This window comes from Salminus brasiliensis, chromosome 2, assembly GCF_030463535.1.
Source record: "Salminus brasiliensis chromosome 2, fSalBra1.hap2, whole genome shotgun sequence".
In the NCBI taxonomy this organism is placed as follows: Eukaryota; Metazoa; Chordata; class Actinopteri; order Characiformes; family Bryconidae; genus Salminus; species Salminus brasiliensis.
Window position 1 is genome coordinate 24,895,359 of NC_132879.1, and position 23,044 is coordinate 24,918,402.

Here is a 23,044-nt window from a genome sequence, read left to right on the forward strand (position 1 = left end):
AATTTCCTATGTTGGAAAACATGTTCAGTTTGGGCTGGAGGATGATTTGTTTAGACTTTGAGAGATAAGCCTTAATTCATTGGCTTGGCCTAGATGGGAGAAAGAGTAAAGCTGAAACCACACTCAGTTTTACTGGGGTGATGGGCTCTTTAATTGCTCTCAAGCCAATTAAATGTATTCTCTTTTACTTTTTTTTAAAAACTTAAATTTATAATATTTTTTTCTCAATTGATATTTTTCTTCATTGTCAAAAAATTGTTTCGTCCAACGATTTAATCCAATAAACTGACAAAACTACTTTTGGACCAGTTGTTTACACACCACACTGAACATTTTTTTTATTTTTCACACTCAATACACTCTACAATATGAAACTCCTCTGAATAACAGCGATAACTACCCACTTATAGAGGTGGCTTGTTTTTGTGAACTATTGTAGAACATCTGGCCCTTACATAAGATCTGTCCGGAAATGAGAGAGAGGCCCATCCCCTGTGGGACCTTGACATTTGGACCAGGGGCTCCTAACTTAAACACAGCAAACCAATGAAGTTAGACGGTATTTGTAACCATATGGAGCTTCAGAAACTACAATATTGTTTAACAAGAGCAGCACAGAGGGGTTCGTCTAGTTGGAACCACTTTTAGTTTCAGATTAATAATCAAATAAGTAATATGTGCAGTTACAGCCTGTTGGGCATAGCAGGAGGACTAAAGAGTGTCTAGTGAAATTATTTATATATTAATTTTTTTTTTTTTGTATTGGTATGAAAATAAAAATGTTATATAAAAGCTGTAAAACATATTTATATATATAGACTATTAAAGCTATAAGTTAGTTTTGGTGAATAAGTTATGTTTATGTAATAATGTTCATTAGTTGAATGGTTCCAGAGATGAGTTTTGTTTAAGATGGTGTAAAACTGGAGAACATGGGGTGGCCAAGGAGAAGTCATGTGAGGACTGCCCTGGAAGGTATAAAGAAGACGTGATGTGATGAAATTTGAGATTGATATGACTATCTTGTTGAATCATCTCCAAAATAAGTAAATAAAGACTTACGCCAGCTCTTCTCTTTGCATTGAAAACTGACCCTTTGAAAAATTTGACCCTTTATTTAATTTTGGTTTAGAGAGAGTTAGCTATGTTTTAATACTTACCTGCGTTAATAATTTAATCACGGCACTTGCTTTCTACTTCCCAGCACTGGTGACATTGTTAGAAATAATTAGAAATAATATTTTGTTTAAAATACCATGAAGCTTTTTTTTTTTTTTTTTTACATAATCCAGTTATATGCTTTGTAAAAAAAATTAAATGCAATAAATGTAATATTTAATTTAATGAATTCTGTATACTCTTATATATGTAATAGAAATATGTAATTTTTTTGTTTTGTTTTGAGGGGACACTTTGGGATCAAATTGAGGGAAGTTTTCTAAATATTATTTATCTACCTTGATACTTAATTGGCTTCATAGTTTTTGAACCAACTTTTATTTTGAAATTCATACACCACGGAAACTTTTATTATGCACATCTACGATGTAAACAGTGTGCGCGGGTGTAAACAAACGACACACACGGCTTGAAATAGAGTTACTCAGTCGTTTAAATAGTTTGAAAGAGAGCTAGCACTGCATCTTTCTTTGCCTTCTTGCTGTAACCGTACACGGCTTTGTAGAGCTGTGAAATCGCCGTGGTTCACAGTTAGTTCTCAACGTGACCAACGTCTGATTGCAGTGTGATGGCAGCCGTGGATTCGCTCATGAATCTGTGAGTAACTCTAGCTAGCTCGTTCGAGCTGGTCTTGCAACAGTGCATGATAAAACCACACAGAAACAACATTCCTTGCCAAACTAAGACCAGGTCATTTCGCAGGAGCGCTGTCAGTGTGGCCCAGTACGCCGAGCAGTACAGTGACTGTATTAAAACGCTGCCATGCGGCGCCAAGGACAAGCTCGTTCGGATCATGACAGCGCAAGGTACGGTCACGGATTCAAACATAGACCAGGTAGGCTGTCCACGGTAGAGCTGTGGTGTCCACACTGTAACAGGTTTTTTGCTGATCCAGTTATTTACCAGTATTATTTCCCCCCCAAAAGTAGCTAATAGCTCCAGAATCTTCCCTGAAGCTCCCCTGTGTTTGCAGGTGCTGCATCCTGGAATCTGCACACTGGACCTGCAGAACTGCCCCATTTCAGACTCTGCACTCAAGAAAATCCACTGTCCTCAACTAAGGACTATAATACTCACAAAATGTGTGCGCATCACATCAGAAGGTAGATCATTGTTACCCACTGGCCTTACTCATTTTTCACACTTACTAGGAGTGAATTAGTAATGTTAGATTTGCTCTAGGTTTGGAGGACTTGGCGTCCCACTGCCCATGTCTTAAAGTAGTTGATCTCACTGGATGTACAGCTGTCACTGATGCAGGAGTTCAGGCTCTGGCCCGAAACTGCAAGTGGCTAGAGGTTGTTTCTCTTATGGAATGTACCAGTGTCAGTGACGTGGCCCTGACTGAACTAGGGGCCAACTGCAGGTTTCTGTACAGCATCTATTTTGGTGGGACAGAGGTAAGTCACCCTATTTATACAGACTGTAAAGAAAAAAGATGCATTAGAGGTCAACTAAATTGTAATAGGTGACTATGGGCTCACTATTTCATCTACAGTAAAATGCATTATAAATTGTATTTGCACCCAATGAACATTTTAACAAAAGTGCTCTACTCTCAACACAAATTGATGTTATTTCAGTGAAATAATGACAAAAAAGCAGCAGAACTTTTATTAGTTGCTGTTATTCTCTTTGTGTTTTCTCTTGATCTAAATGAATAACGTAAAACTAATTGTTAGAGATGTGAACAGTCTTAAAGCAGCGCAGATGCTGCCCTCAACATAATATAATGGGATTAAACTGGTACAGGTTAAAGTGTGTGTATATATATATATATATATATATATATATATATATATATACACACACACAGTAATATTTACAAAATACTCTGTAAAGAACCATTCATTCATATATTACTTAAGTTACTTAATGCAACCCAACTCTGGTGATTTGATATTAAATGACCCAGTTTAGGTTTCAGTTGTTTCTTTTTCCAGTACTTTAATAGTGTCACACTTGCTTGACTTAAAATGCTTCTACAGGTCACTGATGATGGTGTTATAGGTCTTGCAACTGGAGTATGCTGCCAAAGCTTAAAGGTAATATGAATACATATCTGGTAAAAGTTTTAATTCATGGAAATTCCAGGAAAACAATGATTAGTAATTATGGAAACACACAAGCTGATATTGATTGAATCAGTCCACATTTGGCCGTTGGTGGCAAAGCACATCAAGCAAAAAGTTCTGCAACTGGTTGGATTAACTACTGCTATTTTCCTTTAGTTTCCTTAACGTTGGTGTTTCCTCTTGTTGATCTCACTGGATAATTCTATCATTACTAGTTGACTGTTCTGATATTTGCATAAACACTCTGAAGTACCCTCAAGAGTACTTCTTAAATACCTTTAGTTACCTTAAGGAACATAGTTGTGCCATATTCCTTTATTCCTATATAAAATGCACTGCCTTCATACACTCTTTTGGACTCCAGCCTTTTCATTTCATTTTTAATTTAAAACAATTATAAAAGTTATAAAAACTTACATATGTGCCTCTTTTCTCTGAGGAACTGAACATAAAGAACCTTTAAGTAACACAAATGCATCTCAAGGACCATGTTGTCTGTTATGAGTCTACTGAAGTCCTCCAGCAGTTAGTCTTTAATTAGTTTAACATTAACCGAGCCTTGGGAAATTAAGTGTTTTTAAGGTTTTAGACCATGATATATTCCCTATAACGATACCCACTATAATGTAAGAACATTCTAAATTGCATTTTTTCTCAAACAGGAGTTACAGATGGTACGGTGTCGTAACCTTACAGACAAGGCTGTGGCAGCTGTTCTGTCAAACTGCGCCAACATCAGGATATTCAACTTTCATGGATGTCCACTTATTACAGGTCGGTTGTAAGATTTATTACCTTTTAATACTAATGGAAAATAATGTTTAAGCAAAAATGTCACAAAAATTGTTTTTTCTTCTGTTTTAGACAAATCAAGGGAGGCACTTCATAATCTTACTGGGCCAAATAAGATCCAGCATGTCTCTTGGACTGTGTACTGAGCATGAGCTTGCTGTCTTAAACCTTCCTACAATAGCTGTTGCACACGTCCATATACTTAAAGCTACAAACAATGTGACATATAATTTGTAACAAGAAACATGGTGTGATCTATAAACTCTCTCACTTCAGTGATGTGGATATGCTTAATATTTATTTGCATAACGCTACATTTTTGTATATTTATTAACTTAACAGTTCAAGTTGCTCAAAGTGTATATTTACTACATGAAGACCTTGTATGTCCTAAAATGACATTGTATTTCAGCTGAATCGTGTTTTTTTTTGTAAATTGTGAGAGAAACAGTCCATTAAGAAGAATAAAAAAAAAAAAAAATAAAGGACATTTTCATGTGTGCTTAACTTCTTTGTTCTTTAGGGTATTTTGAGGGAATCAAGAAACACAACTTTTCCAGTTTAACTGTTGGTAATCTTGTTAAATGTCACTATCTACTGTTAAATGTAGAGTTTTTCTAAAGGTTATTTCAAAATGTGCCTTTTGCATGGTGTCCCAACCTTTTTAAAAAATTTTTTTGCAGATTTTAGCCTTCAATTCTAATTGATTTCATTAACCCATAGTTTTTTTCTTTTTTGCTGATTTCTTAGAGACATGTACTCTGTTTTGTCAAAAGTATGTATAAATGCAGAGCCATGTAGGTGGTGAACGCACGCACGCACGCACACACTAGTGTGACTAGGGGCAGTGAGTACACAGAGGGTAAAGGGCCTTTCTCAAGGGCCCAACAGTGGCAGCTTGCCGAGCCTGGGAATCAAACCCACAACCCTGTTATCGATATCCCGGTGCTCTAACCGCTGAGCCACCACTGCCCCCTGCCCCCATGTTGCTTTGTTATCAGCAGCTCTCTCCCCTCATCACTCTTAAGCGATGTTGGTTGCCACAGGTGTCTGTTAAGTGGTGAGGTGGAGCTCCTGACCTGGTGGAAGGCTTTGCGTATATCGGAGGAGATATGCATTACCCTCCTAGTGTCGGGAGCATTACTAGCACCATGAGTGGGTTAATGTTAATGTAGAGCTGCTGATAATTGTGACATTTTTTTTAAAGGAATAGAAAACCACACAAACACAGTAAACTGAGTCATTAATTGATAAAGACTGTTAATAATTACAAAAAAACTACTTTCTGTACAAAACAGAATAGCACAGAAGCACGGATGATGCTGAGTGTGAAACAGTATTCATGTGACTATTAACCTGTCAGCCAGGCCTGTAAAGCCACACTGTGCTACTTGTTAGTCCATAGTTTTCCTTTTTGACTGAGTCAGGCAACTCAAACTGAGCCTGTTTATGCAACAGTTTCTTGATGGCGTGGCTCTCAAACTGAGCTCTCCCCGGGTCTCCAATAAGGACCCGTGTTCCATGTATCTTAATGCTTGTGTGAAGCCATTTATGTAAGCAGTCTGCCAGATTCTCATCATAAAACATGTCTCCCAACAGGATGAGGTCCCAGTTCTCCGGTTCTGAATGGATCATGTTGTCTGTGACACAAGGCAGTGGCTCCAAACCATTCAGCTCACAGTTCATCTGGGTGGCAATGACAGCAACTACAATGACAAAGATTATTAAGGTTAGGATGAGGAAGACAGCATCAGTCAATGATTAATGAAACTGCCAGCATAATCACACCTGGATCTATGTCATTGGCCACCACGTGAGCAGCCCCACTGAGTTTGGCAGCAATAGCTGATGCTCCGCAGCCACAGCCAAGATCCAGAACTCTTTTTCCCCTTGATACTTCAGGGTTGTTTAGGAGATATCTGAAAACACACAGATGAAAGTAAAAGCTATATAATGATTAATTAAAGTCTTAGAAATGTATTTTTATCAGCTTTATCATGTCCTTTCCTCAGCTTTGAGGTGTTTTCTCACAGTGGAAGGATACTCAGCCTTTCCCGATAACATGCGATTTCTGTCGTTTCTCCAAGATAAGAGGTTTAAGTCAGGAAGAGTAGGGCACACTACAGGGAAGTATTAGCTAATGGGTAAGAATGGGAAATTACTCAGAGTGTTCTGTGTAAGTACTGTTTTACACCCAATCATTCAATAGAAATCAGAAATCACTCCAGCCCCAAAGTCAGTGAAAGACAGGTACAAAACGTTACTCAGCCATAAAGTAAACCTTCCAAAGAAGGTTTGAGGACTTAGTCACTAATATATCATGTGTTAGCCTGAGAGAACCAATGTTCCCTTCTGCAGTCTGAATGGGTCTGATTCTGCCTGGGATATTAGAGTCCTAATCTGGACTTCTGGACAAAGGCTACCCCTGTGCATATGTTATTTATTTTTAGTGTTAGTGATTGATTTAGTTCTGCTTATATCCAATTAAAAGTTACTTTTAGGTGATGTCACCATCAAAACCTGGAGTGTTGAAGTATACATATTCATGGTCTTGCTTGCTCCACCAAAACATGCCTCAGCTCACCTTCACCCCACGTGACGTCTTTCATAAATCAAAGGACCAGATTTTAGACTGCCTACTTATATTTCAGACTGGGCAACCCTAGCTGTCTCACTTTAGAAATGCTTTTATGCAAATCTTTCCATCACTACATAAAAGGTTCATGCTGCTTTTGACCCTGTGTTAGGTGTAAGTATCTCATGCTCCCCGACCATCTATCTGAGGGGGGCAGTTTTGGCGGTCAGGAGGTCAGTATTTTCTGTTACGTTACTGAGATAAAAGGCTATGTCAGTGGATTGATTACCTTATAAATAAACTGGAAATGAAATAAATGAAGAGAGACCGACTGTTGCAGACTACTATAGGAATGTAATAACTGGAGCAGCTGCTAAGCGTGCATGGTGGCAGTGGCTGTAGTACCTGGCGAGTGCTTGTCCCCCGGGCCAATATATAGCCCAGAAAGGCTCAGGGAAAGGCCACAGTTCTGGCCTTTCAGTCCAAAAACGGCATTTTGCGGTAAATAGCCTTAAAGAGATCTCTGGTGTTAAACTTTGGCCTCTGACTACCTCAGTGTTTTCTGTGACAAAGCGCTTCGTGTCGTGTTCTGATTTGCAGTGGAGCAGACATCTCCGGGGACAGAATAACTTCATTACACGCACGTCCCTGAAGAGAGAGGACCGAAACGATCCCCGGCTCATGGCGAGAAACTGCAAGATCTGGTTGTGTGTTCAGGGAGTGTTCAGGTAGCGAAGTCCCCACAAGGCTTCTGCAGTTGTACGACTCAAACACCAGAAGATCAGCACCTTAAATATAATACGCTACAGCTAGGTTTAATGCAGAAGACTAGTCTCTAACTTGCCCTTTGCTTTCGCTTTTGTCAGAAAGAGGTAGACGTCCTCGCTCTTCATGCTGCGTGAGCGCGCGCCGGGTCCATGTGTAGGACTAGACTCCAGACTCTGGAGGAGCTGCATCCTCTCACACACGCACGCGCACGCGCCCTGCGCAGATCCGGTGGACAGGCAGCGTTGGTAGAAAACAGCTCCGCCTAGCGACAATGAGGACAAGCCGGGTTTCTAGAGTCTCAAACTGACCCTGCTATTTTAATTGTGTGCCCCTGTTCTTCTCTAAAGTAGCTAACCCAGAAACCGAGTATGTTGGAAAAAAAAAATGGGACCTTTGACATGACTATTGGTCTTTTTAATTGTTTTTCTGTAGTGGTGTGTGGCCGGGATGTGCGCAGACGTATTACAGGTGGGTATATTAGCCTAAACCCATACTGAAGAAAAGTATAGTTACTTTAAATGATGTAGTAGAAGTAAAAGAACCGTAAGTAGTTCATATTCTAGCTAGCACTACATTTTTCATGTACATGGACGTTTGGTAGCTAGCTAGCTAACTCTACATGGATAAACCTCAAACCCGTGTCTCCTCACTGAAACGAAAATCCGGCATTACCAAAAACAAGCAACGCCCAAATAGAAATTTACATTAACAAAAAATGCTTTAGCAAAACAACATTATATTATATTTATGTCCCCTTTACACCCACCCAGCCCACTAGCGAACGGCTAAACACAACGGCTCGGTAGATTATGGTAGAAAGTCTAGCTAATAAGCCTAAAAGATACTGCTAGCCGACCAGGGGACGCACCGCTGCTGGTGTCCAGGAGGGGGAGCCGTTGTGCGTAAAGGCAATTTCATGATGAATGGACCAATAGAAATGCTCCAAAATGACCAGATATAAAATCTGGTATTTTTTTTTGTCCTTTATCTGTAAAGTTACTATTTTGCAAATGCACAATTTGTGCATGCAATAAATAAATAAATAAATAAAATTATTATTTATGTTTTCCATGATATGGGGCCAGCTCAAAAGCGAGAGGTTCGGCCAATCACACAGCAGAGCAGACCCCACACCAACATAACACAATGAAACTACACAGAAAGTCAGTAGTAGCTAAATGTTCATGTAACTAAATCAAGAGTACTTTCTTCACAAATATCTTTGAGTAGATGTAAAAGTATTACCATTTAAAACTACTTGATGTAAGTACAAACCTATCACCATTGTACGTGAGGACAACAAGTAAACAAAAACACATACTATTCATATATGACCAAAGGCATGTAAACATTTGTACTTTCTATGGCTAGATGTTGGTGGTGATTGAAAAGGAAATGTAAATCTCATGACCTGTGCAGCTGCCTTATTCATATGCTCCAGTTATTCACCATGTTACCAGGAAGATGTAAAGAAGTAAGACAACAGATACACCGTCCTGTCTGAATCTGCTTCTCCATCACTGCTTCTGCATCACTGGACTCCTCTGTGTTAAACACAGTCAGCCTGTCCATTTAGAAACTCTGATTCAGAAATCGAGCAGCAGTTTAAAGAACCTGTACTGGAACTCCAGTATCATGTGTCTAAATTTAAGACCCTCATAAGAGCTGTGTGGGACTGGTGACGCTGTCCTAACAGTGGTGTGTGGAACGCTGGCCACTTCCACTATCAGTAGTGTGTTGAGCTCATGAGCTGATTATTCATGGACGAGGAAGGCTGGACACTCACTGTGTGTGCTCTGTATATGACCATCACCATGGAAACCTGCTCTCAAGGCTGGAGCTGTAGCAGCCTGTTCACAGAATAAAGTGCGCAGAGGCATAAGCAGTGAATGGTAGAGAAGAAGAGGAAACCAGTTGTACCTGAAGATAGCAACGGTAAACATTGACCTGCTGCTCAGGGTTGTTAGTGTGTTTTTCTGGGAGCTATTGCATTAATTTGTATTATACATACGTTTGTTTTAGGTTTGGCAACAGCAAACAAAGTCCCCTCTGGATTCACCTTTCTTATTCATGTAAGTAAACAGACTCAGCTGTTTTTTTCTATATAGATACACTTTATGGACAAAAGTATTGGGACACCTGCTCATTCATTGTTTTTTTCTGAAATCGAGGGTTTAAAAAAAAAGAGTTTATCCTTCTTTTGGTGGAGTAACTGTCTCTACTGTCCAGGGAAGGTTGTGTACTACATTTTGGAGCATTGCTAAGAGATTTGATTGCATTCAGCAATAAAAGTGTCAGTGAGGTCAGGATGTCGGAGGATCACCACCCCACCTCAACCTGTCCCAAAAGTATTTGATGGGGCACCATCATTTCAGGGAACACAGTTCCACTGCTCCACAGCTCAATGCTGGGGGGCTTTACACACCTTTATACATGTCAGGAATAGTGCCAATAGGTTCCTGTTTATCTGCTCCAAAGAGCCCTTTTCTACAGGGACTAGACAAGCTGTGTGTTTGCAATACATTAATTGAAGGGGTGACAACAGACATTTAGACATAAAGTATAGTTTACCCGGCAGCTAACCTTGCTTATAAAAGACAGCAAACAAACAAGGTATTCTTTCTGTACCATTGTGTTATCTTGCATGCCAAGTGTGAGAATTCTCTGGGTTGTGTGAAATATTCCTGGTTAAGGGCAGGGCAGAGATGCACTGGAAAAACAAGCAATCAAGTTTCCACCCGCGATGGCAACATCGCCCAGTTCTCTTCAAACAGCTGCCTCCAAACATTCTTTCCACCACAGCATGGCTTGCCTTCTTTCAGATCACTCGTAGATATGGCCAAGTGGAGTAAAGAGGACAGACTCGTTTCCCCATTGGGAAGCAGCGATAACTGGGAATGGGACTGTGGCCTGAATCCTCGAGGATGCCGGAACTCTTTCAGGTCTTTAAGCCCCATCTCTCTGTCTGAGTTTGACTTGTGGGAGAAGTCGCTGTTTAAGTCTCGGGTAAGTATTGAATTCACCTCTAGACACAGAGAGCTAAATCATTGTTCAAAAAAAAATAATGGAATCAGCCACACACCATCATAACATTAAAATGATTATACAAGTAAATGCCTAGGGCAAAAATGGCAAGTTTTATATTCTGTCATCTTGATGCTGGACAAATTACAGTACATGAGTTACATAGGTATTAATTTTTCTAATGAGTAACAGTACTTGCTTGTGAACTTGTGAACGTACTTAAGTATCAAAATGAATAGTACTTTGAGGTATTATATTGTGTTTTTGTTTTACTTACGGATACAGGGGTGCTGTATTGGGATGGGGGGTGGGCTGTTAGGACGATTCTATGGGCCTGTGACTGACAGGGACCCAAAAATGTATTAACTGAGTATTTTGGCAGAATTGTAAGAGCTGTGGGCCCAGTACTTACATATCTATAACAATAAGACATAATACATAACATAATAAATAGTACTTCTATTTTTACATTCAATAAATCTCACTCAGTCAAATGGTTGAACTTTTACTCAAGTAATATTTTACCACTGAACTTTTACTCATATGCAGCAATATTGTACTTTGTACATACATTTGCTCTCTTTAAATTATGTACAAGCTTTGTATTGTGTTTGTAGTCCCTAACTGAGTCCGTTTGTTCTTAAGGCCTCAGCATGGAGTTGTATGGGGTTGTCTGAATCAGGTCATCGCTCCAAAATCAGCACCAGGTCAGCAATTTTGTACTGTCATTTAAATCAGAAAGCAGTTAGTTTTTTCCTTTGACCTGTAATGTTAATTCATTAATTCATTTCCCATTTTTCAACATCTAAAATAAAGCTGAAACTGTTTAAGAATGGTTCAAGATGGACGGTTCAAGTTTCATACAGTTTTTATAAATGATCCTTAATTGTTTGTAAAGTATGTTTTTGAGCCACTTACTTAAACATTCTTGTTAGTTCTCTTGGCAGCCAGTGTGGAGTAAAACAGAGTGAATCAGCTGGAATGAGAAGATGGCAGTCTGCCTCTCGTTTAGCGCCCGAGGGTGCACCTCCAGCCATCTCTTCACAGGGAGTAGAGCTGCGTGCTGCCCTGGAGGAAAGCAGCATGAGGAGGGCAGAGCTGATCCAGAGGCTTCGGGTGGCTCATGGACGTCTGGACACTCAGACAGATCTCCTGAAGGCCAAAGAGAGTCAGCTTCAGCACAACCAGAGCACCACTCAGCTGCTGGAGCTCAAGCATAGGGTTGGTATTGGGTAGACCCCCAGGAGTCCAGTATAGCCTTTATCTGTTGTTTTGAAAGCTTACGCTGTGGCTGTTCATTAGTTTAATGTTTTTTTCATTTTCCAAACGGTGTGTCAAAGTCACTACTTGTAAAACTTTTAAAACAAAATGTATTAACTGTTTTTAGGTAGGAATTATGTATTCCATTCATTTTTAACCACCCATTTTTGTATGTCTTCTTCCCCCTTCCCACAGCAGCTGGCAAAGGCATTGAGTGCTCTTGAGGAGGAGAAGGATGCAGCTGAGCTAAGCCGCTTTGAGGAGAGCCGTGGTCGGGCAGAGCTGCAGGAAAAGTAAACAACCATAATTGTGAATAATTCTGCACATTAAAAGACAGTAATCAATTCTAACAATAGAATTATTCAGAATGCACCCTAATGCATAGTATATTATTACTATAGCAAAGGCAAAAGACTGATATTTGTGTCTGTGTGTGTGTGTAAAATTATTATTTATGTGTGTATGTGAATGAAGGGTGATGCGGCTAGAGATGGACTTGTTGAAGATGAAATCTAGCCTAGACAGCAAGAATACTGATGAAACCTCAGCGTCACACACAAACTCACACCTCAACAGGACCATGCCTGTAACAAAAGATGACTTCATCAGAGAGGTAGAGTTCTTCAGCAAGAATAAAAATCCCAGCAGGATAGCTGATCAGTACCATCTTCTTAGTGGCGTCTGTCAAAGCTGTATAAGACTATTACGATAAATACAATATTACACTATTTTGGCAAAATAAACTGACATTTCATGAAAGACATAAAAAGGTTTCGACCTGGCCATCAGAGATTGTGCTATTTGTTAAGATCATGCCTTCATGTTTTTAGTTTTTTTTTAATGATCTTGTGCAGGCAAAAAATGCAGGCTCATTTCTAAAAGCTTTCATGACAGTTTTGAAATTAATTTGAATTGCATGATGATAACAGGGGCAAAAACAGGCAGGAACAGAGATGAAGAAACTGAAAGAAGCTCTCAGAGAGGCTGAAGAGAGAGCAGAAACCCTGGAGGCTGAAAAGGATTGTGCATTAAAACAACTCTATGCCTCCAAAGAGGTCAGTCAGTTATTGAGATGTGCTTAATATAAATCTAATTCAGTGTTTCGATATCTCTGTCTTTATCCACCTTTATCAATGTGTTGTGTTTCAGGGGCACCGCAAGGCATTAAATCAGACTGGGGAGGTGAAGCAGACACTTGCAAAGTCAGTGCAGGCCCAGAGTGAGCTGCAGGAGCAACTCAGCGATGCCCGCAGCCGACTGGGCCAGCTGGAGCTGGTGAGATGTTGATCCACACGCAAAGTAACATGTTTGCAAATGATATTCTGTTTTACATGCGTTTCCTCTATGCTTCAACCTTTTTCCTCAGGAAAAAGACTTGCTCTCCACTAAAGCATTGCGATTGGAGGACAGTCTAGAGGACCTGAAGGCAAAGCTGTCTGCAGCTTTATCTGATAAAGACAGACTGGTGCAGGTATGTTCAGTGTTTGTAGGTATATAAAGTTATTGTTTGGTGTGGGACCACTTTTAGTATTTGCTGCATTACGCTGCGTGTTATTAATAATGAAATCACAGAATTCTGATAATTGTGTGAAAAATATATATATTTTTAATACTTTTTGTATTATATAGCATTGAAAGAAAGGTTTATATTGTATTCATCCAGTTGGGTTACTGTTCTCCATCAAGGCTGTTTTACCTAAAGGTGCAACAGATACTCCCAAACAGAATACAGTCATTAAAGTGACTGACAGCATATAAGGAAGTAAAGAGAAAACTTCTTCCACCCTTGGATAAATGATTTATGCATTAATATTTGGCTACATGTATCAATCATCAACCAATTGATCAAACATTCAAAATAAAGGTAGATTTATTTATCCCCATACAGGAAAAGGCTGACCTCCATCAGAGGACCCAGAGTTTGAAGTTGCAGCTTCAAAGAGCCCAGCTGGGTAGGGAGGGATTTACTGAGCAGGTGTGTGAGCTCCACTCAGAGCTGACTCAAGCCAAGAGTCAGGCCAGCAGACAACAACAGAATACATTACTAATGAAAGAGGAACTGCGCTCAACCAAAGAGGTTAGTCTTACATCAGACTGGAACCATATCTGCATGTGTGGAACAACTTCATTAAATTGGAACTCTTAAGCTTATGGTTGTTGTAAAGTTTATTATTGGCTGTAACAGCCATGTATCCATACTGGTACAGTAAATATCCCAAAACACCCAGATACCCCTTCTAATGAATCTATCTGCTTTGTGCACTGCCTGCTGTCACAGGTGTCCAACTGCACAAATACAATTTGTATAATTACCATAGAAAAGCATTAACCGCTGCACACAATCCTAAAGTCACCATGCCCAATGCCAGGCACCGACTAGAGTGGTCTGCACCCCCCCCCCCATGGTAGCTGAAGAATGAGGCTTCTGAAATGCACACTCTTTCAGTGTGTGTGTGTGTGTGTGTGTGTATGTGTGTGTGTACAAGAAAGACTCTCAATCACTTACTCTCCACTACCACCACTCCTCACACATTTGAACACTGCAGTACTTTCTCTGAGCATCTTTTCCTCTGGATATGTGCACTCAGGTGAACGAAAGGCTGAGTGCAGACCTTGCTGCAGCTACTGAGAGGCTTCAGGTGACCCTGAAGCAGCTACATGAGCTGGAAGCTGAGAGGCTAATCCACACCAATCAGATCACAGCTCTAGAGACTGAGCGCTTGCAGCTGATTGGAGAGAAGGAGGAGATGATGGATGTGTTCGATGAGGGAAATCAGGAAGAGCTCAGAGAACTGAGGGAGAGATGCTATCAGCTCAGGTGAGCCTAAGGCAAACTTGAGCTGTAAAAAAAAAATAATAATAAAATAAAATAAAAAATAATAAAAAAAAGTAAATTGGACAAAAAGAGACTTGAAATGAAAACATAATAGTTTATAGTCATTGGGTCTGCAACATTTGATGGAATATTCTAATGGGTTTTCAAGCTTATATATTATGCAGATTTAGTTATTACCATAGTGTAGGATTTGTGTTGCAAAATTCAAGGATATTCTTTGTAAAAGTGTTTTTTAGGAATGCAGACATTTCTACATGCCCATATAGACATATCATAGGTCCATTTAAATAATTGCAAAATAAATGTTTTAATAACATGTAACCTTTGCCATTGTTAAATGTATTTCTGTTTCCATACTAATGCGTATTTAACATAAAAAAAAATTCATTTTGTATTCCACTTCATTACACCAACTATCCATAAAAAATGTTCTGTCACATTAAATGTCATGAAGAAGAATAAGTGACCTCATTTACGTTTCAGAGAAGCACAGTTTAACACCTTGTAAATTGCATTTTTATCCAATATTGATCATTTTACATTTGTAATATTTACTGCTAGGTCATACCATACCTTAACAGGTTATACCAACCATAACTATAAAGCTGTGAGAAGGTCTAATCATGATAACAGGAAGTGTGGCAGGCAGTTTGACCTGAAATTCTGTCACCTTTCCCTCTGTCACAGGTTCAGTGTGATGGGGGCATGGTTTTCCATCTCCATGTCATTATTATTTTTGTAAAATAATGTTTTGGGCAAGGGAACTATACTACACAAGACTCTGATGTCCTGCATTTCAGTGAATAATAACTCCTCCCTTTTCATTCATGTAGAGAGTTACAGGAAACATGGAAGCAGGAGAAGCAGGACCTCCACGCTCAGTGTCAGGGTCTGGAAAAGAAAGTGCAGAACATGCAGGCAGAGTATAGGTGTAAAGAGGAGGAGCTACAGCGGCTGGAGGTGGAGCTGGAACAAGAGAAGGAGGAGCTGAAGAAAGTGGCAGCACACTGGAACGAGCGATGGTTAGATATGGCAATGACTCTGCAGTCCACTCAGGCTGAACTAGCAGAGACCAAGAAACAACCGCAGGAGAATGATGCAGTAAGAACTGCGTGCCTCTACTGAACTTACTGATGTGAATGATTTGATGATATTAACTAACAACATTGTCTCAAAAAATATTTATCCTGAAATTAACAAGCATATAGTTTTTGATTATCTAAATATACACTGTATATTTAAAGAGAAATCATCCATGGTAGCTCTGTGGCTTCCCAGCTTAAAGTTCTCCTAATTTATGCTTTCAGGTGAAGGAGGTGGTAGCAGAACTGACCAGCATGGTGGAGACACTTGAGACACAGCTGAAGGACAGGCAGTGAGTTTCTGTGTGAGGCATGCTGTAGTTGTGCAGGTGGGACATTGATACGCATGTTTTTTACTGACAATAAATATGTGCCTCACAAGGGATCAGATCCAGAGCTTGCTGGAACAGAAAACACACCTTGAGACAGAGTTGTGCAGAGTCAAGGTATGGAATAAAACTCTTAGCATAAGTGTATGTCTGATCTCACAGTTCCATTCAATTACAGTTCTTTAGGAAACAGTTTAGTGCATCAAATATCACCCTGATTTGAGCATTTTAATATGATGAAGGAATATTTTCAGAAACACAAATCTGACTGTATGAACACAGTAGTGTCATACAGAGCATCCTATCAACACAAAAACACATTTTCTTTGGATTTTTATTTTTTTTATTTATTTTAGTTATTTTTTCCACACAGAAAGAAGCTGGTGCTTTGGAGCGTGTGGAACTAGATGCCTGCAGGCAGCAGCTGGAACTAGAGCAAAGTAGGAGCCAAAGCCTACAGCAGAAACTGGTGGGAAACCCTGTATGTCCTGTGATTTTTTTACTTAAACGCTGCACAAGCTATCGGTTGCCAGTGATGTGTTTTGTCCTTCTACTTTTGAAGAGATATGAAGAGATACATTTAAATTCATATTCTAATGGTGGCTGCAGGTGTCTCTGGAGGAGATGGATGGAGAGCTGGTGCAGGTGAAGGCTGAGCTGCAGAAGGTGTGGGACATGCTGAAAAGCCGGGACACCGAGCTGGAGGAGCAGCAGCAGGAGCTGCTGTCTGCTCGAGGCCAGGTGAAGGCTGCCTGCCAAGCTCTAGTTAACTGGCAGTGTCAAAATATAAGAGAGGATGTGGAATGTGGGGGTGAAAAACATGTGGTACTGAATGTGATAATTATCCTCTGATTCATCCTCGTGTGTCATGATAGGTGAGCCAGCAGAGCAGTGAGGTACAGAGACTGGAGCAGCAACTGTCTGAGAGAGAAAAGGAACTGAAAGAAAGGTGTGTGTAGCTCATACCATTTACTCATTTACCATACACGATTATATTGCTGTTGTATTTAGGCTGTCATGATTACTTGATTTAAAAAACAATTAAATAAAAAGAACAAAAATATTGTCGTTTTTTTATGTATGAACTGGCAGAATGATTAGTTTGCAGACTGAATGATAATTAGCGTAGCTGCAGGTAGGTCCAGCAGACTGAAAATCTGAAAGTGAATTTAGCCCTAAAAACACTTCTGTGTGTGTGACTTAAAAAGAGGATTACCTGCTTACTAATATAATGTATAGTGACAATGCTAATTTAACTTTTTAAAATTTTGGTATGGTACTCTACAGGGATCTTATTTTGAAGAGCCTGAGGGGTCAGAGAGACACAGAGAAAACAGAGACCCAAATAAAGATAACTGCTCTAGAAAAGAAGGTACAGTTAATAGTGACATTTTTTATTAATGGAAGAAGACACCTGATAAGAGATTTTGCTTCCATCCACTTTACTCATATCTCATCTCATCTTCCTCTTTGTGCAGCTTGCTGGACTTAAAGCACTGAAGACTAACCAGGCAATGTGCACTGATCAACAAGATACCCAGGACACTTTGAAAACCCAATTGGAAGGTAACTCCATTCTTATCAGATATGCACTCACCAACACTTTATTACTCCATTTGCTCTCAAGCCTCAATGCTTCATGGCATGGACTCCACTAGATGTTTAAAACAATTTTGAGAATCTGGTCCATGTTGACACGATTGCCTCACAATTCTACAGATTTGTCAGGAGCACTTTCATGCTGCAAATTTCTCTGTTCCTTTGGATTCAGATCTGCTGACTGGAAATGGCACTGAAGAACACTAAACCCGTTGTCAAATTCATGAAACCAGTTTTAGTACTAGTTTTCAACTTTAGCTTTGTGACATGGTGCATCATCATGGTGAAGTGGCTATTAGAAGATGGGTAAACTGTGGCCATGAAGGGATTCACATGGTCAACAACAGTACTGAAATATGCTGTGGCATGAAATTCTGACTACCATGTGTGTACCAGGGAAGACAGGGAAAGGAGTGAGGAAAAGGCACATAAGTGTTTATCTAAAGCTATTTTATAAAATCTAAAAAACACACTGGGAGAATCAAACTATTGATGGCACCAACGAGAAGAAACAAAAAAAGCAACTCAACTTCCCTGAACAATAATAAAAAATTCACCCACCCTCTAGCCTACACGGTTAAAACCAACAGTGCTACAAAGGTTTTTTAACCAATGCTATACAAGAATCATTTTGTAAAAGAGCACATTACAGCTCTGTTACTTGATAAAACCCAGATGGCAGGTAACATGCCAAGAACAATCATTCTTAACAGTCCTAAACTCTAGTAAAAACACAGTTAGTGGTAAAATATGAATGTGAGATGTTATGCTCAATACCAAAACATTGAAGAAGTGCCGGCACTAATTTCGTACGTGAATTGAATCAACACAATGATAAGGTGCCTCGCTTTAAGTCAACGAAGCTTCGTCACTTCACTGAACCAGCTGTAAATCTTCAAATACCCGGGCTTTGGAACTTTGGAAGCCCCATGAACTGGCCCAGTTGTGATGTAAACACTATTTCCAACAGGGCCAAACTGATAATCATGGGTTAATCATGGGTAAAATATCAAATAATAATGTACAAGTTATACATTAATTATACCAGTAACATCGCTTACAGCGCATTCACAGCATGTTAGTTTGCATAAAAATGGAATTTATATATTAAAAGTATGCCTCCATTATTTTTTTTTACCTCCCACACTAACCACATGAAGGGGACCAAGTCAGTTGAGAAATTTACCGCCCGATATGCCCTTGAAGCACAGTTATTCAGTGGGGTCAGGGTAAACAACACAAAAACATGTTTTGTTGTTTTCGTTTGTCATAGTTTACATATTTTCTACCTTATCCACACATTGTTTGTACACTGATCCATAAACAAAATAACTTCCATCAATAATTGTATATTTTGTCTGAACCCATTGAAGCCCACTTACCCAGAGTGTGTAAAAGTGTGTGAACTAAACTCGAGGGTTAATTTAATAGTTTTTGTTTTGTATTTTCTTCGTCTATTGGTTAAAATTAGATGAAGAATTATGTCAGTGGTATGTTTATTTAATACTGAAAAGATCTTATTCGTGTGAATAAGATTGAATGGAAACATTACAGTCAGAAAGAGGATAGTAATTGTAGTAAATTTAACTGGGCAGTAGATGGCAGCATGGAGCCAGGAGTCAGATAATTCAAAACATTCAAAACTATTTTCTGATTTAATTGGTCCAGCTGTGTTAATGCTTCAAAAAGCTTCATAACTTCCATTTCTAGGTAAAATACTCCTAAAAATTTGCTCCAACATAAAAATCATTAAATCATCTAAACATTAACCACAGAAAACAACAGTCCTGTATCTTCTGCCTGATTGGCTCCTGCTTTTAAATGAATGTTTCCTCCCCAATTACTCCCCAGGATTATCAGTGGTCAGTGGTCCTCATGTGATGTATGTGGTTAAGCAGGTACACCTATAGATGGAGAGCCAGAAAAATAGAGACAAACACACTCATGCTAAACAATGTGCTTGCACATAACAATGACAGAAGTGGAACCCCATGTGGTGTTCTGCTCTTGGAGTTCATCCACCTCAAAGTCCGATGCTTATCTTAGAATGGTTATCTATGGTACCTCAGGGTGGTTATCCCAGTTACCATACATTTTTTGTTGTGCTGAAAATTTAGCCGAAATCAGCAGTTTTAGAAATAACAGCATGTCTGACCTGTATCTGCATGGCTTGATGTATTACACTGCTGCCACACAATTGGCTGATTAGATAACTGAATGAATGAATAAGTGCACAGGTGCTCGGTGAGTGTAAAGGTAATGTAAGTCAAGGGCCATTGTATGCAAAGAAACAATGACTATGCTGTGGTTTTGCACTGTGGTGGTAGCGAGCAGAAGGACAGGCGAACAGTTGAAGCAGGAGAGAGATCAGGCTCCACAGAAACTACATACACCTACACCCCCTCAACAGGTACTGGCTTCCCACAGTATTCAGATGCTGATTATCCTCTTCTCTTTTTATCCGTAAGGTTTAGATAGCTTACTGTCACTGTTTCACTTATCCAGAACAAAGAACAGAGAGGATCTCCATCAGTTACCAGAAAGGAGAAATCTGTCAGCTTTAACCAGATAGATCCTGATCAACAGAGAAGGCTAATCACAGAACAAGTGAGTAAGGCTATACTGCAAATCCAGAAACCAGTTCTATGTGTTGTTCTGGAGTACAGAGCATATATACAAAACAAAATATCACTGTCCCATTACTTTTGGGCATTACTGTATAACCACTACCAACGTCATTGTAAGATAAACTTTATACGACAGAATCTCCCATGTATTGCCTGTGTTAATTTCTGCTGTAGCTGAAGAGTTTGTTTAAGGAGAGAGAGCAGCTTGGTGATAAGGCATCTCCAGTGCTCCAGAGAAGAGCTGCCTCAGTGATGGACTTGAGCCCAAAGTCTAAAGCTATGAAGGTAGACAATTGACCTTTGATGCACTGTTTGATGCACTGTTAGGATTTTCAGGTCTAGTTAAATTACAGCACTTCTTAGTAATAGTGGACATTATTAATAGTGTTTAATGTATTATATTTCTTTTAATGAATAAATGCAACTTTGTGTCAGTTTTGAGTGGGCATGACCAGTAGTTATGATAGATAACTGTTCTGCAAATGTTTCCAAATGAGAATGCGGACACTCTAAGCAGTGAGAGGAGGAGTCAGCAGAAACAGGACGGGCAGGCTCTGGGTGTCCAGCAAGGGGCGGGAGAGAGCAATGAGGCCAGTCCAAAGAGAGCTCAGTCAGAGCCGTTGACCTCTGAGGAAGAACCACAGGGTCAGCTGAGACAGGAGCTCAACCACAATACTACCCAAGTGAGTCACAGTGATAAGGATGATTACAATTAAAAAGACAACAGTTATACTGATGATGATTCTGTTAATTGAATACCTGCTAGAATTATTAAAATTTACTTATAATGTTAGAGAATTTAGGAATCTATCACGCCCAAAAGAGAAGGACGCTTAGTACTGTCCTAAGGCTGTATTGGATCTTAATCAAACAGTGTGCTGCTGCGGCGTGGGTGAGTCCCAGATGTTTAAAGCTGGGTGATGATAAACGTACAGTCTCACATAAGCGGCTTTAGTGCGTGTGTGGGAGAGGATAAAACACAGCTGACATCCCCCCTCCCATCACCAGAGGAGCATCTGGAGTGTCTAATACTAAAGGGTCATTTCATCACTTCAGCACTTAGATTGCCGGATCTGAGTTGATTATTTTAACACCTGTCCCTTAGTAACGGAGTCAGCTTAAGGACAGTGAGAGCAACATCTCTGCTCTATCCCTCCTCAGCAGATGTCAGCACAGAGAGTGGAAATGGAAGCGCTAAAAGACAGAAATGAAAGTCTTCTCAAAGGTGATGTGTGAAGTCCAATCACATTGAGAAATCATCTCCATTTCAAGTGGTCCTTCATCATTAATCAATCACTGTTGCAGATGTGTGAAGTTGTGTGTACACGCCTGTGTTTGCCATTGCTGTACAACTATTCAATTACAGTAGATGACTGCATTTAACACAGTGCACTTTTTGCCAATGAAATGCTCTCTGCTTTGCAGCCAAGCTGAAGTCACAGAAGCAGCTTCAGGATTTAAGAGTGGCAGAAATTTATAGTGAGGAGGCACCCGCCTTTGTACCCTGCTTGCCTGGCTTCATGAATGAGGAAGAGGAGGCACACCAGATGACACCACATCCTTTATGTATTGAAGGAACATTCACAGCCGCACAGGTGGAGGTGTGCGACTCAGACATGGAGGATGAGGAAGAAGGCTCTAGGTGGCTTCAACCGAATAAATGTGGTGTTTGAGTTTAAAGCCTAGGTGGAAAGGATCACTGCATGTACTCTATGAATAAATAAATGGATGCACTTTTGAGGAAGTGCTTCATAGCTTTAAACGCTTTGGCACTAGATTAAGCTTTATTACTTCCTTAATACTAAAGATTGATCTCTAACAAGACTTCGGAGGTGGCACAATACAATGAGGGTGACCATGCATTTTGGAGCTCTACTGATTTTACTTATGCTCATGTTGAACATTGAGTTGTGGGAAATTTGTGATAATTATCTAATAAAACTAATTCCCCAAGAGAACCATTTTGTTGTTGTGATCATGCCATATAGTGACCTAAATGTTTGTGGAAAACACTGATAAACACCACAAATTCAAATTTTTTTAATTACAGCTAAACAACAACAAAACAGCTCACATTTGCATTTTGTAGGTTCTCATCAGGTCTTGATGACGAGTTTACTGACGTGTGATAGATCTAAACTTATCAAGGTGATGGATCTCCAGAATTACGATCAGGCACTGCTAAATGACATTTTCACTGTTGTTGTGTAGTGTTTTTTGTCTCCGCACATTTGTCAGCCCAAGTTCTCAGAGATATTTAAATCTGATTATTTCATGAGTTCATGACATCACCTGAGCTTTCTCCCCACTCAACCCACTCCATCGCTTAATAAGTAGAGCGACATCTGGCATTGTCTTGTTGGCCTATCAAGTCTTTTTTGTGCTTATCCACCAAAACAAAGAAACAGATTTATTCAAATCCATCTTAACACTGTGCATCTGAGTAATTTCTGTTTGACTGACCATGTTTGAGTTTACCACTCAAGTGATAGATCACTTATAATCAAATATCTCCTAGTCCTGCTGACATGCAGTTGATATTACTCATAACAATGCCCTTGACTATTCTGAGTTGACTGGGTCTGATTTGTGATTAATCACTCACGTTAAAATCAGCTATTTAAATTACTAAAGTCACCCTCACACAAGAAACCCTTTAAAAACATTGGTATCATAACGTTGTAACTGCCATTGGATTTATTAGATCAAAATGAAAATGGTTTCGCCCATTCCAACTGGTTTGCTGTCTCCATGTTGGTCGATGAGAATAAATTAAGTCATTCCATTTCCCTAAAGGGCTTTAAGTAATTAAATGTGACATTTTAATGTAGTGCAATAAACATAAGGGCAGGTCTTAGTTAGTTTTAGATGATGATTTGTTTAAATTATTTCAGTTCA

At 39.6% G+C, this 23,044-nt stretch overlaps 3 protein-coding genes across 8 annotated transcripts; 2 read left to right on the top strand and 1 right to left on the bottom strand.

The window, feature by feature from the left end:
* Positions 1–1,551: 1,551 nt before the first annotated feature.
* amn1 (antagonist of mitotic exit network 1 homolog (S. cerevisiae)) lies at positions 1,552–4,529 on the top strand. Its single transcript, XM_072671613.1, has 7 exons — positions 1,552–1,776; positions 1,882–2,014; positions 2,153–2,282; positions 2,362–2,579; positions 3,168–3,224; positions 3,917–4,028; positions 4,119–4,529. The coding sequence occupies exons 1-7, from the start codon at positions 1,748–1,750 to the stop codon at positions 4,190–4,192; spliced, it is 753 nt and encodes a 250-aa protein (XP_072527714.1). The 5' UTR covers positions 1,552–1,747; the 3' UTR covers positions 4,193–4,529.
* Positions 4,259–7,628, bottom strand: etfbkmt (electron transfer flavoprotein subunit beta lysine methyltransferase). The gene is made up of 3 exons (XM_072671601.1): positions 7,027–7,628; positions 5,835–5,965; positions 4,259–5,752 (listed from the first exon to the last, which is right to left on the bottom strand). Exons 1-3 carry the CDS (start codon positions 7,302–7,304, stop codon positions 5,406–5,408), a joined length of 756 nt encoding a protein of 251 aa, XP_072527702.1. The 5' UTR covers positions 7,305–7,628; the 3' UTR covers positions 4,259–5,405.
* LOC140548133 (uncharacterized) lies at positions 7,628–22,104 on the top strand. 6 transcript variants are annotated; one of them, XM_072671548.1, is made up of 26 exons: positions 7,628–7,857; positions 9,412–9,461; positions 10,212–10,395; positions 11,059–11,120; positions 11,349–11,634; positions 11,869–11,966; positions 12,148–12,286; positions 12,603–12,728; positions 12,823–12,948; positions 13,040–13,144; positions 13,562–13,750; positions 14,262–14,491; positions 15,343–15,610; positions 15,817–15,884; positions 15,974–16,037; positions 16,294–16,401; positions 16,530–16,661; positions 16,796–16,869; positions 17,208–17,292; positions 17,399–17,486; positions 19,847–19,929; positions 20,025–20,126; positions 20,321–20,431; positions 20,644–20,829; positions 21,308–21,371; positions 21,572–22,104. In XM_072671548.1, exons 1-26 carry the CDS (start codon positions 7,837–7,839, stop codon positions 21,817–21,819), a joined length of 3,297 nt encoding a protein of 1,098 aa, XP_072527649.1. In that variant the 5' UTR covers positions 7,628–7,836; the 3' UTR covers positions 21,820–22,104. The 6 variants fall into 6 exon arrangements, with proteins under 6 accessions (XP_072527649.1, XP_072527674.1, XP_072527657.1 ...); XM_072671573.1 differs by having other exon boundaries at positions 16,294–16,389; XM_072671556.1 differs by having other exon boundaries at positions 11,872–11,966.
* The last annotated feature ends 940 nt before the right edge of the window (positions 22,105–23,044 follow it).

Excerpts from the sequence above, each read along its gene's own strand:
- amn1 (XM_072671613.1), top strand. The coding sequence starts at position 1,748 with ATGGCAGCCGTGGATTCGCTCATGAATCT. Across the intron at positions 2,580-3,167 it reads TCTATTTTGGTGGGACAGAG|GTCACTGATGATGGTGTTAT; the intron begins GTAAGTCACCCT and ends ATGCTTCTACAG. Across the intron at positions 4,029-4,118 it reads TGGATGTCCACTTATTACAG|ACAAATCAAGGGAGGCACTT; the intron begins GTCGGTTGTAAG and ends CTTCTGTTTTAG.
- etfbkmt (XM_072671601.1), bottom strand. The coding sequence starts at position 7,304 with ATGAGCCGGGGATCGTTTCGGTCCTCTCTCTTCAGGGACGTGCGTGTA. Across the intron at positions 5,966-7,026 it reads GGGGGACAAGCACTCGCCAG|ATATCTCCTAAACAACCCTG; the intron begins GTACTACAGCCA and ends GTGTGTTTTCAG. Across the intron at positions 5,753-5,834 it reads GGCCAATGACATAGATCCAG|TTGCTGTCATTGCCACCCAG; the intron begins GTGTGATTATGC and ends TTGTCATTGTAG.
- LOC140548133 (XM_072671548.1), top strand. The coding sequence starts at position 7,837 with ATGTGCGCAGACGTATTACAG. Across the intron at positions 12,287-12,602 it reads AAGATGACTTCATCAGAGAG|GGGCAAAAACAGGCAGGAAC; the intron begins GTAGAGTTCTTC and ends TGATGATAACAG. Across the intron at positions 15,611-15,816 it reads AACCGCAGGAGAATGATGCA|GTGAAGGAGGTGGTAGCAGA; the intron begins GTAAGAACTGCG and ends TTATGCTTTCAG.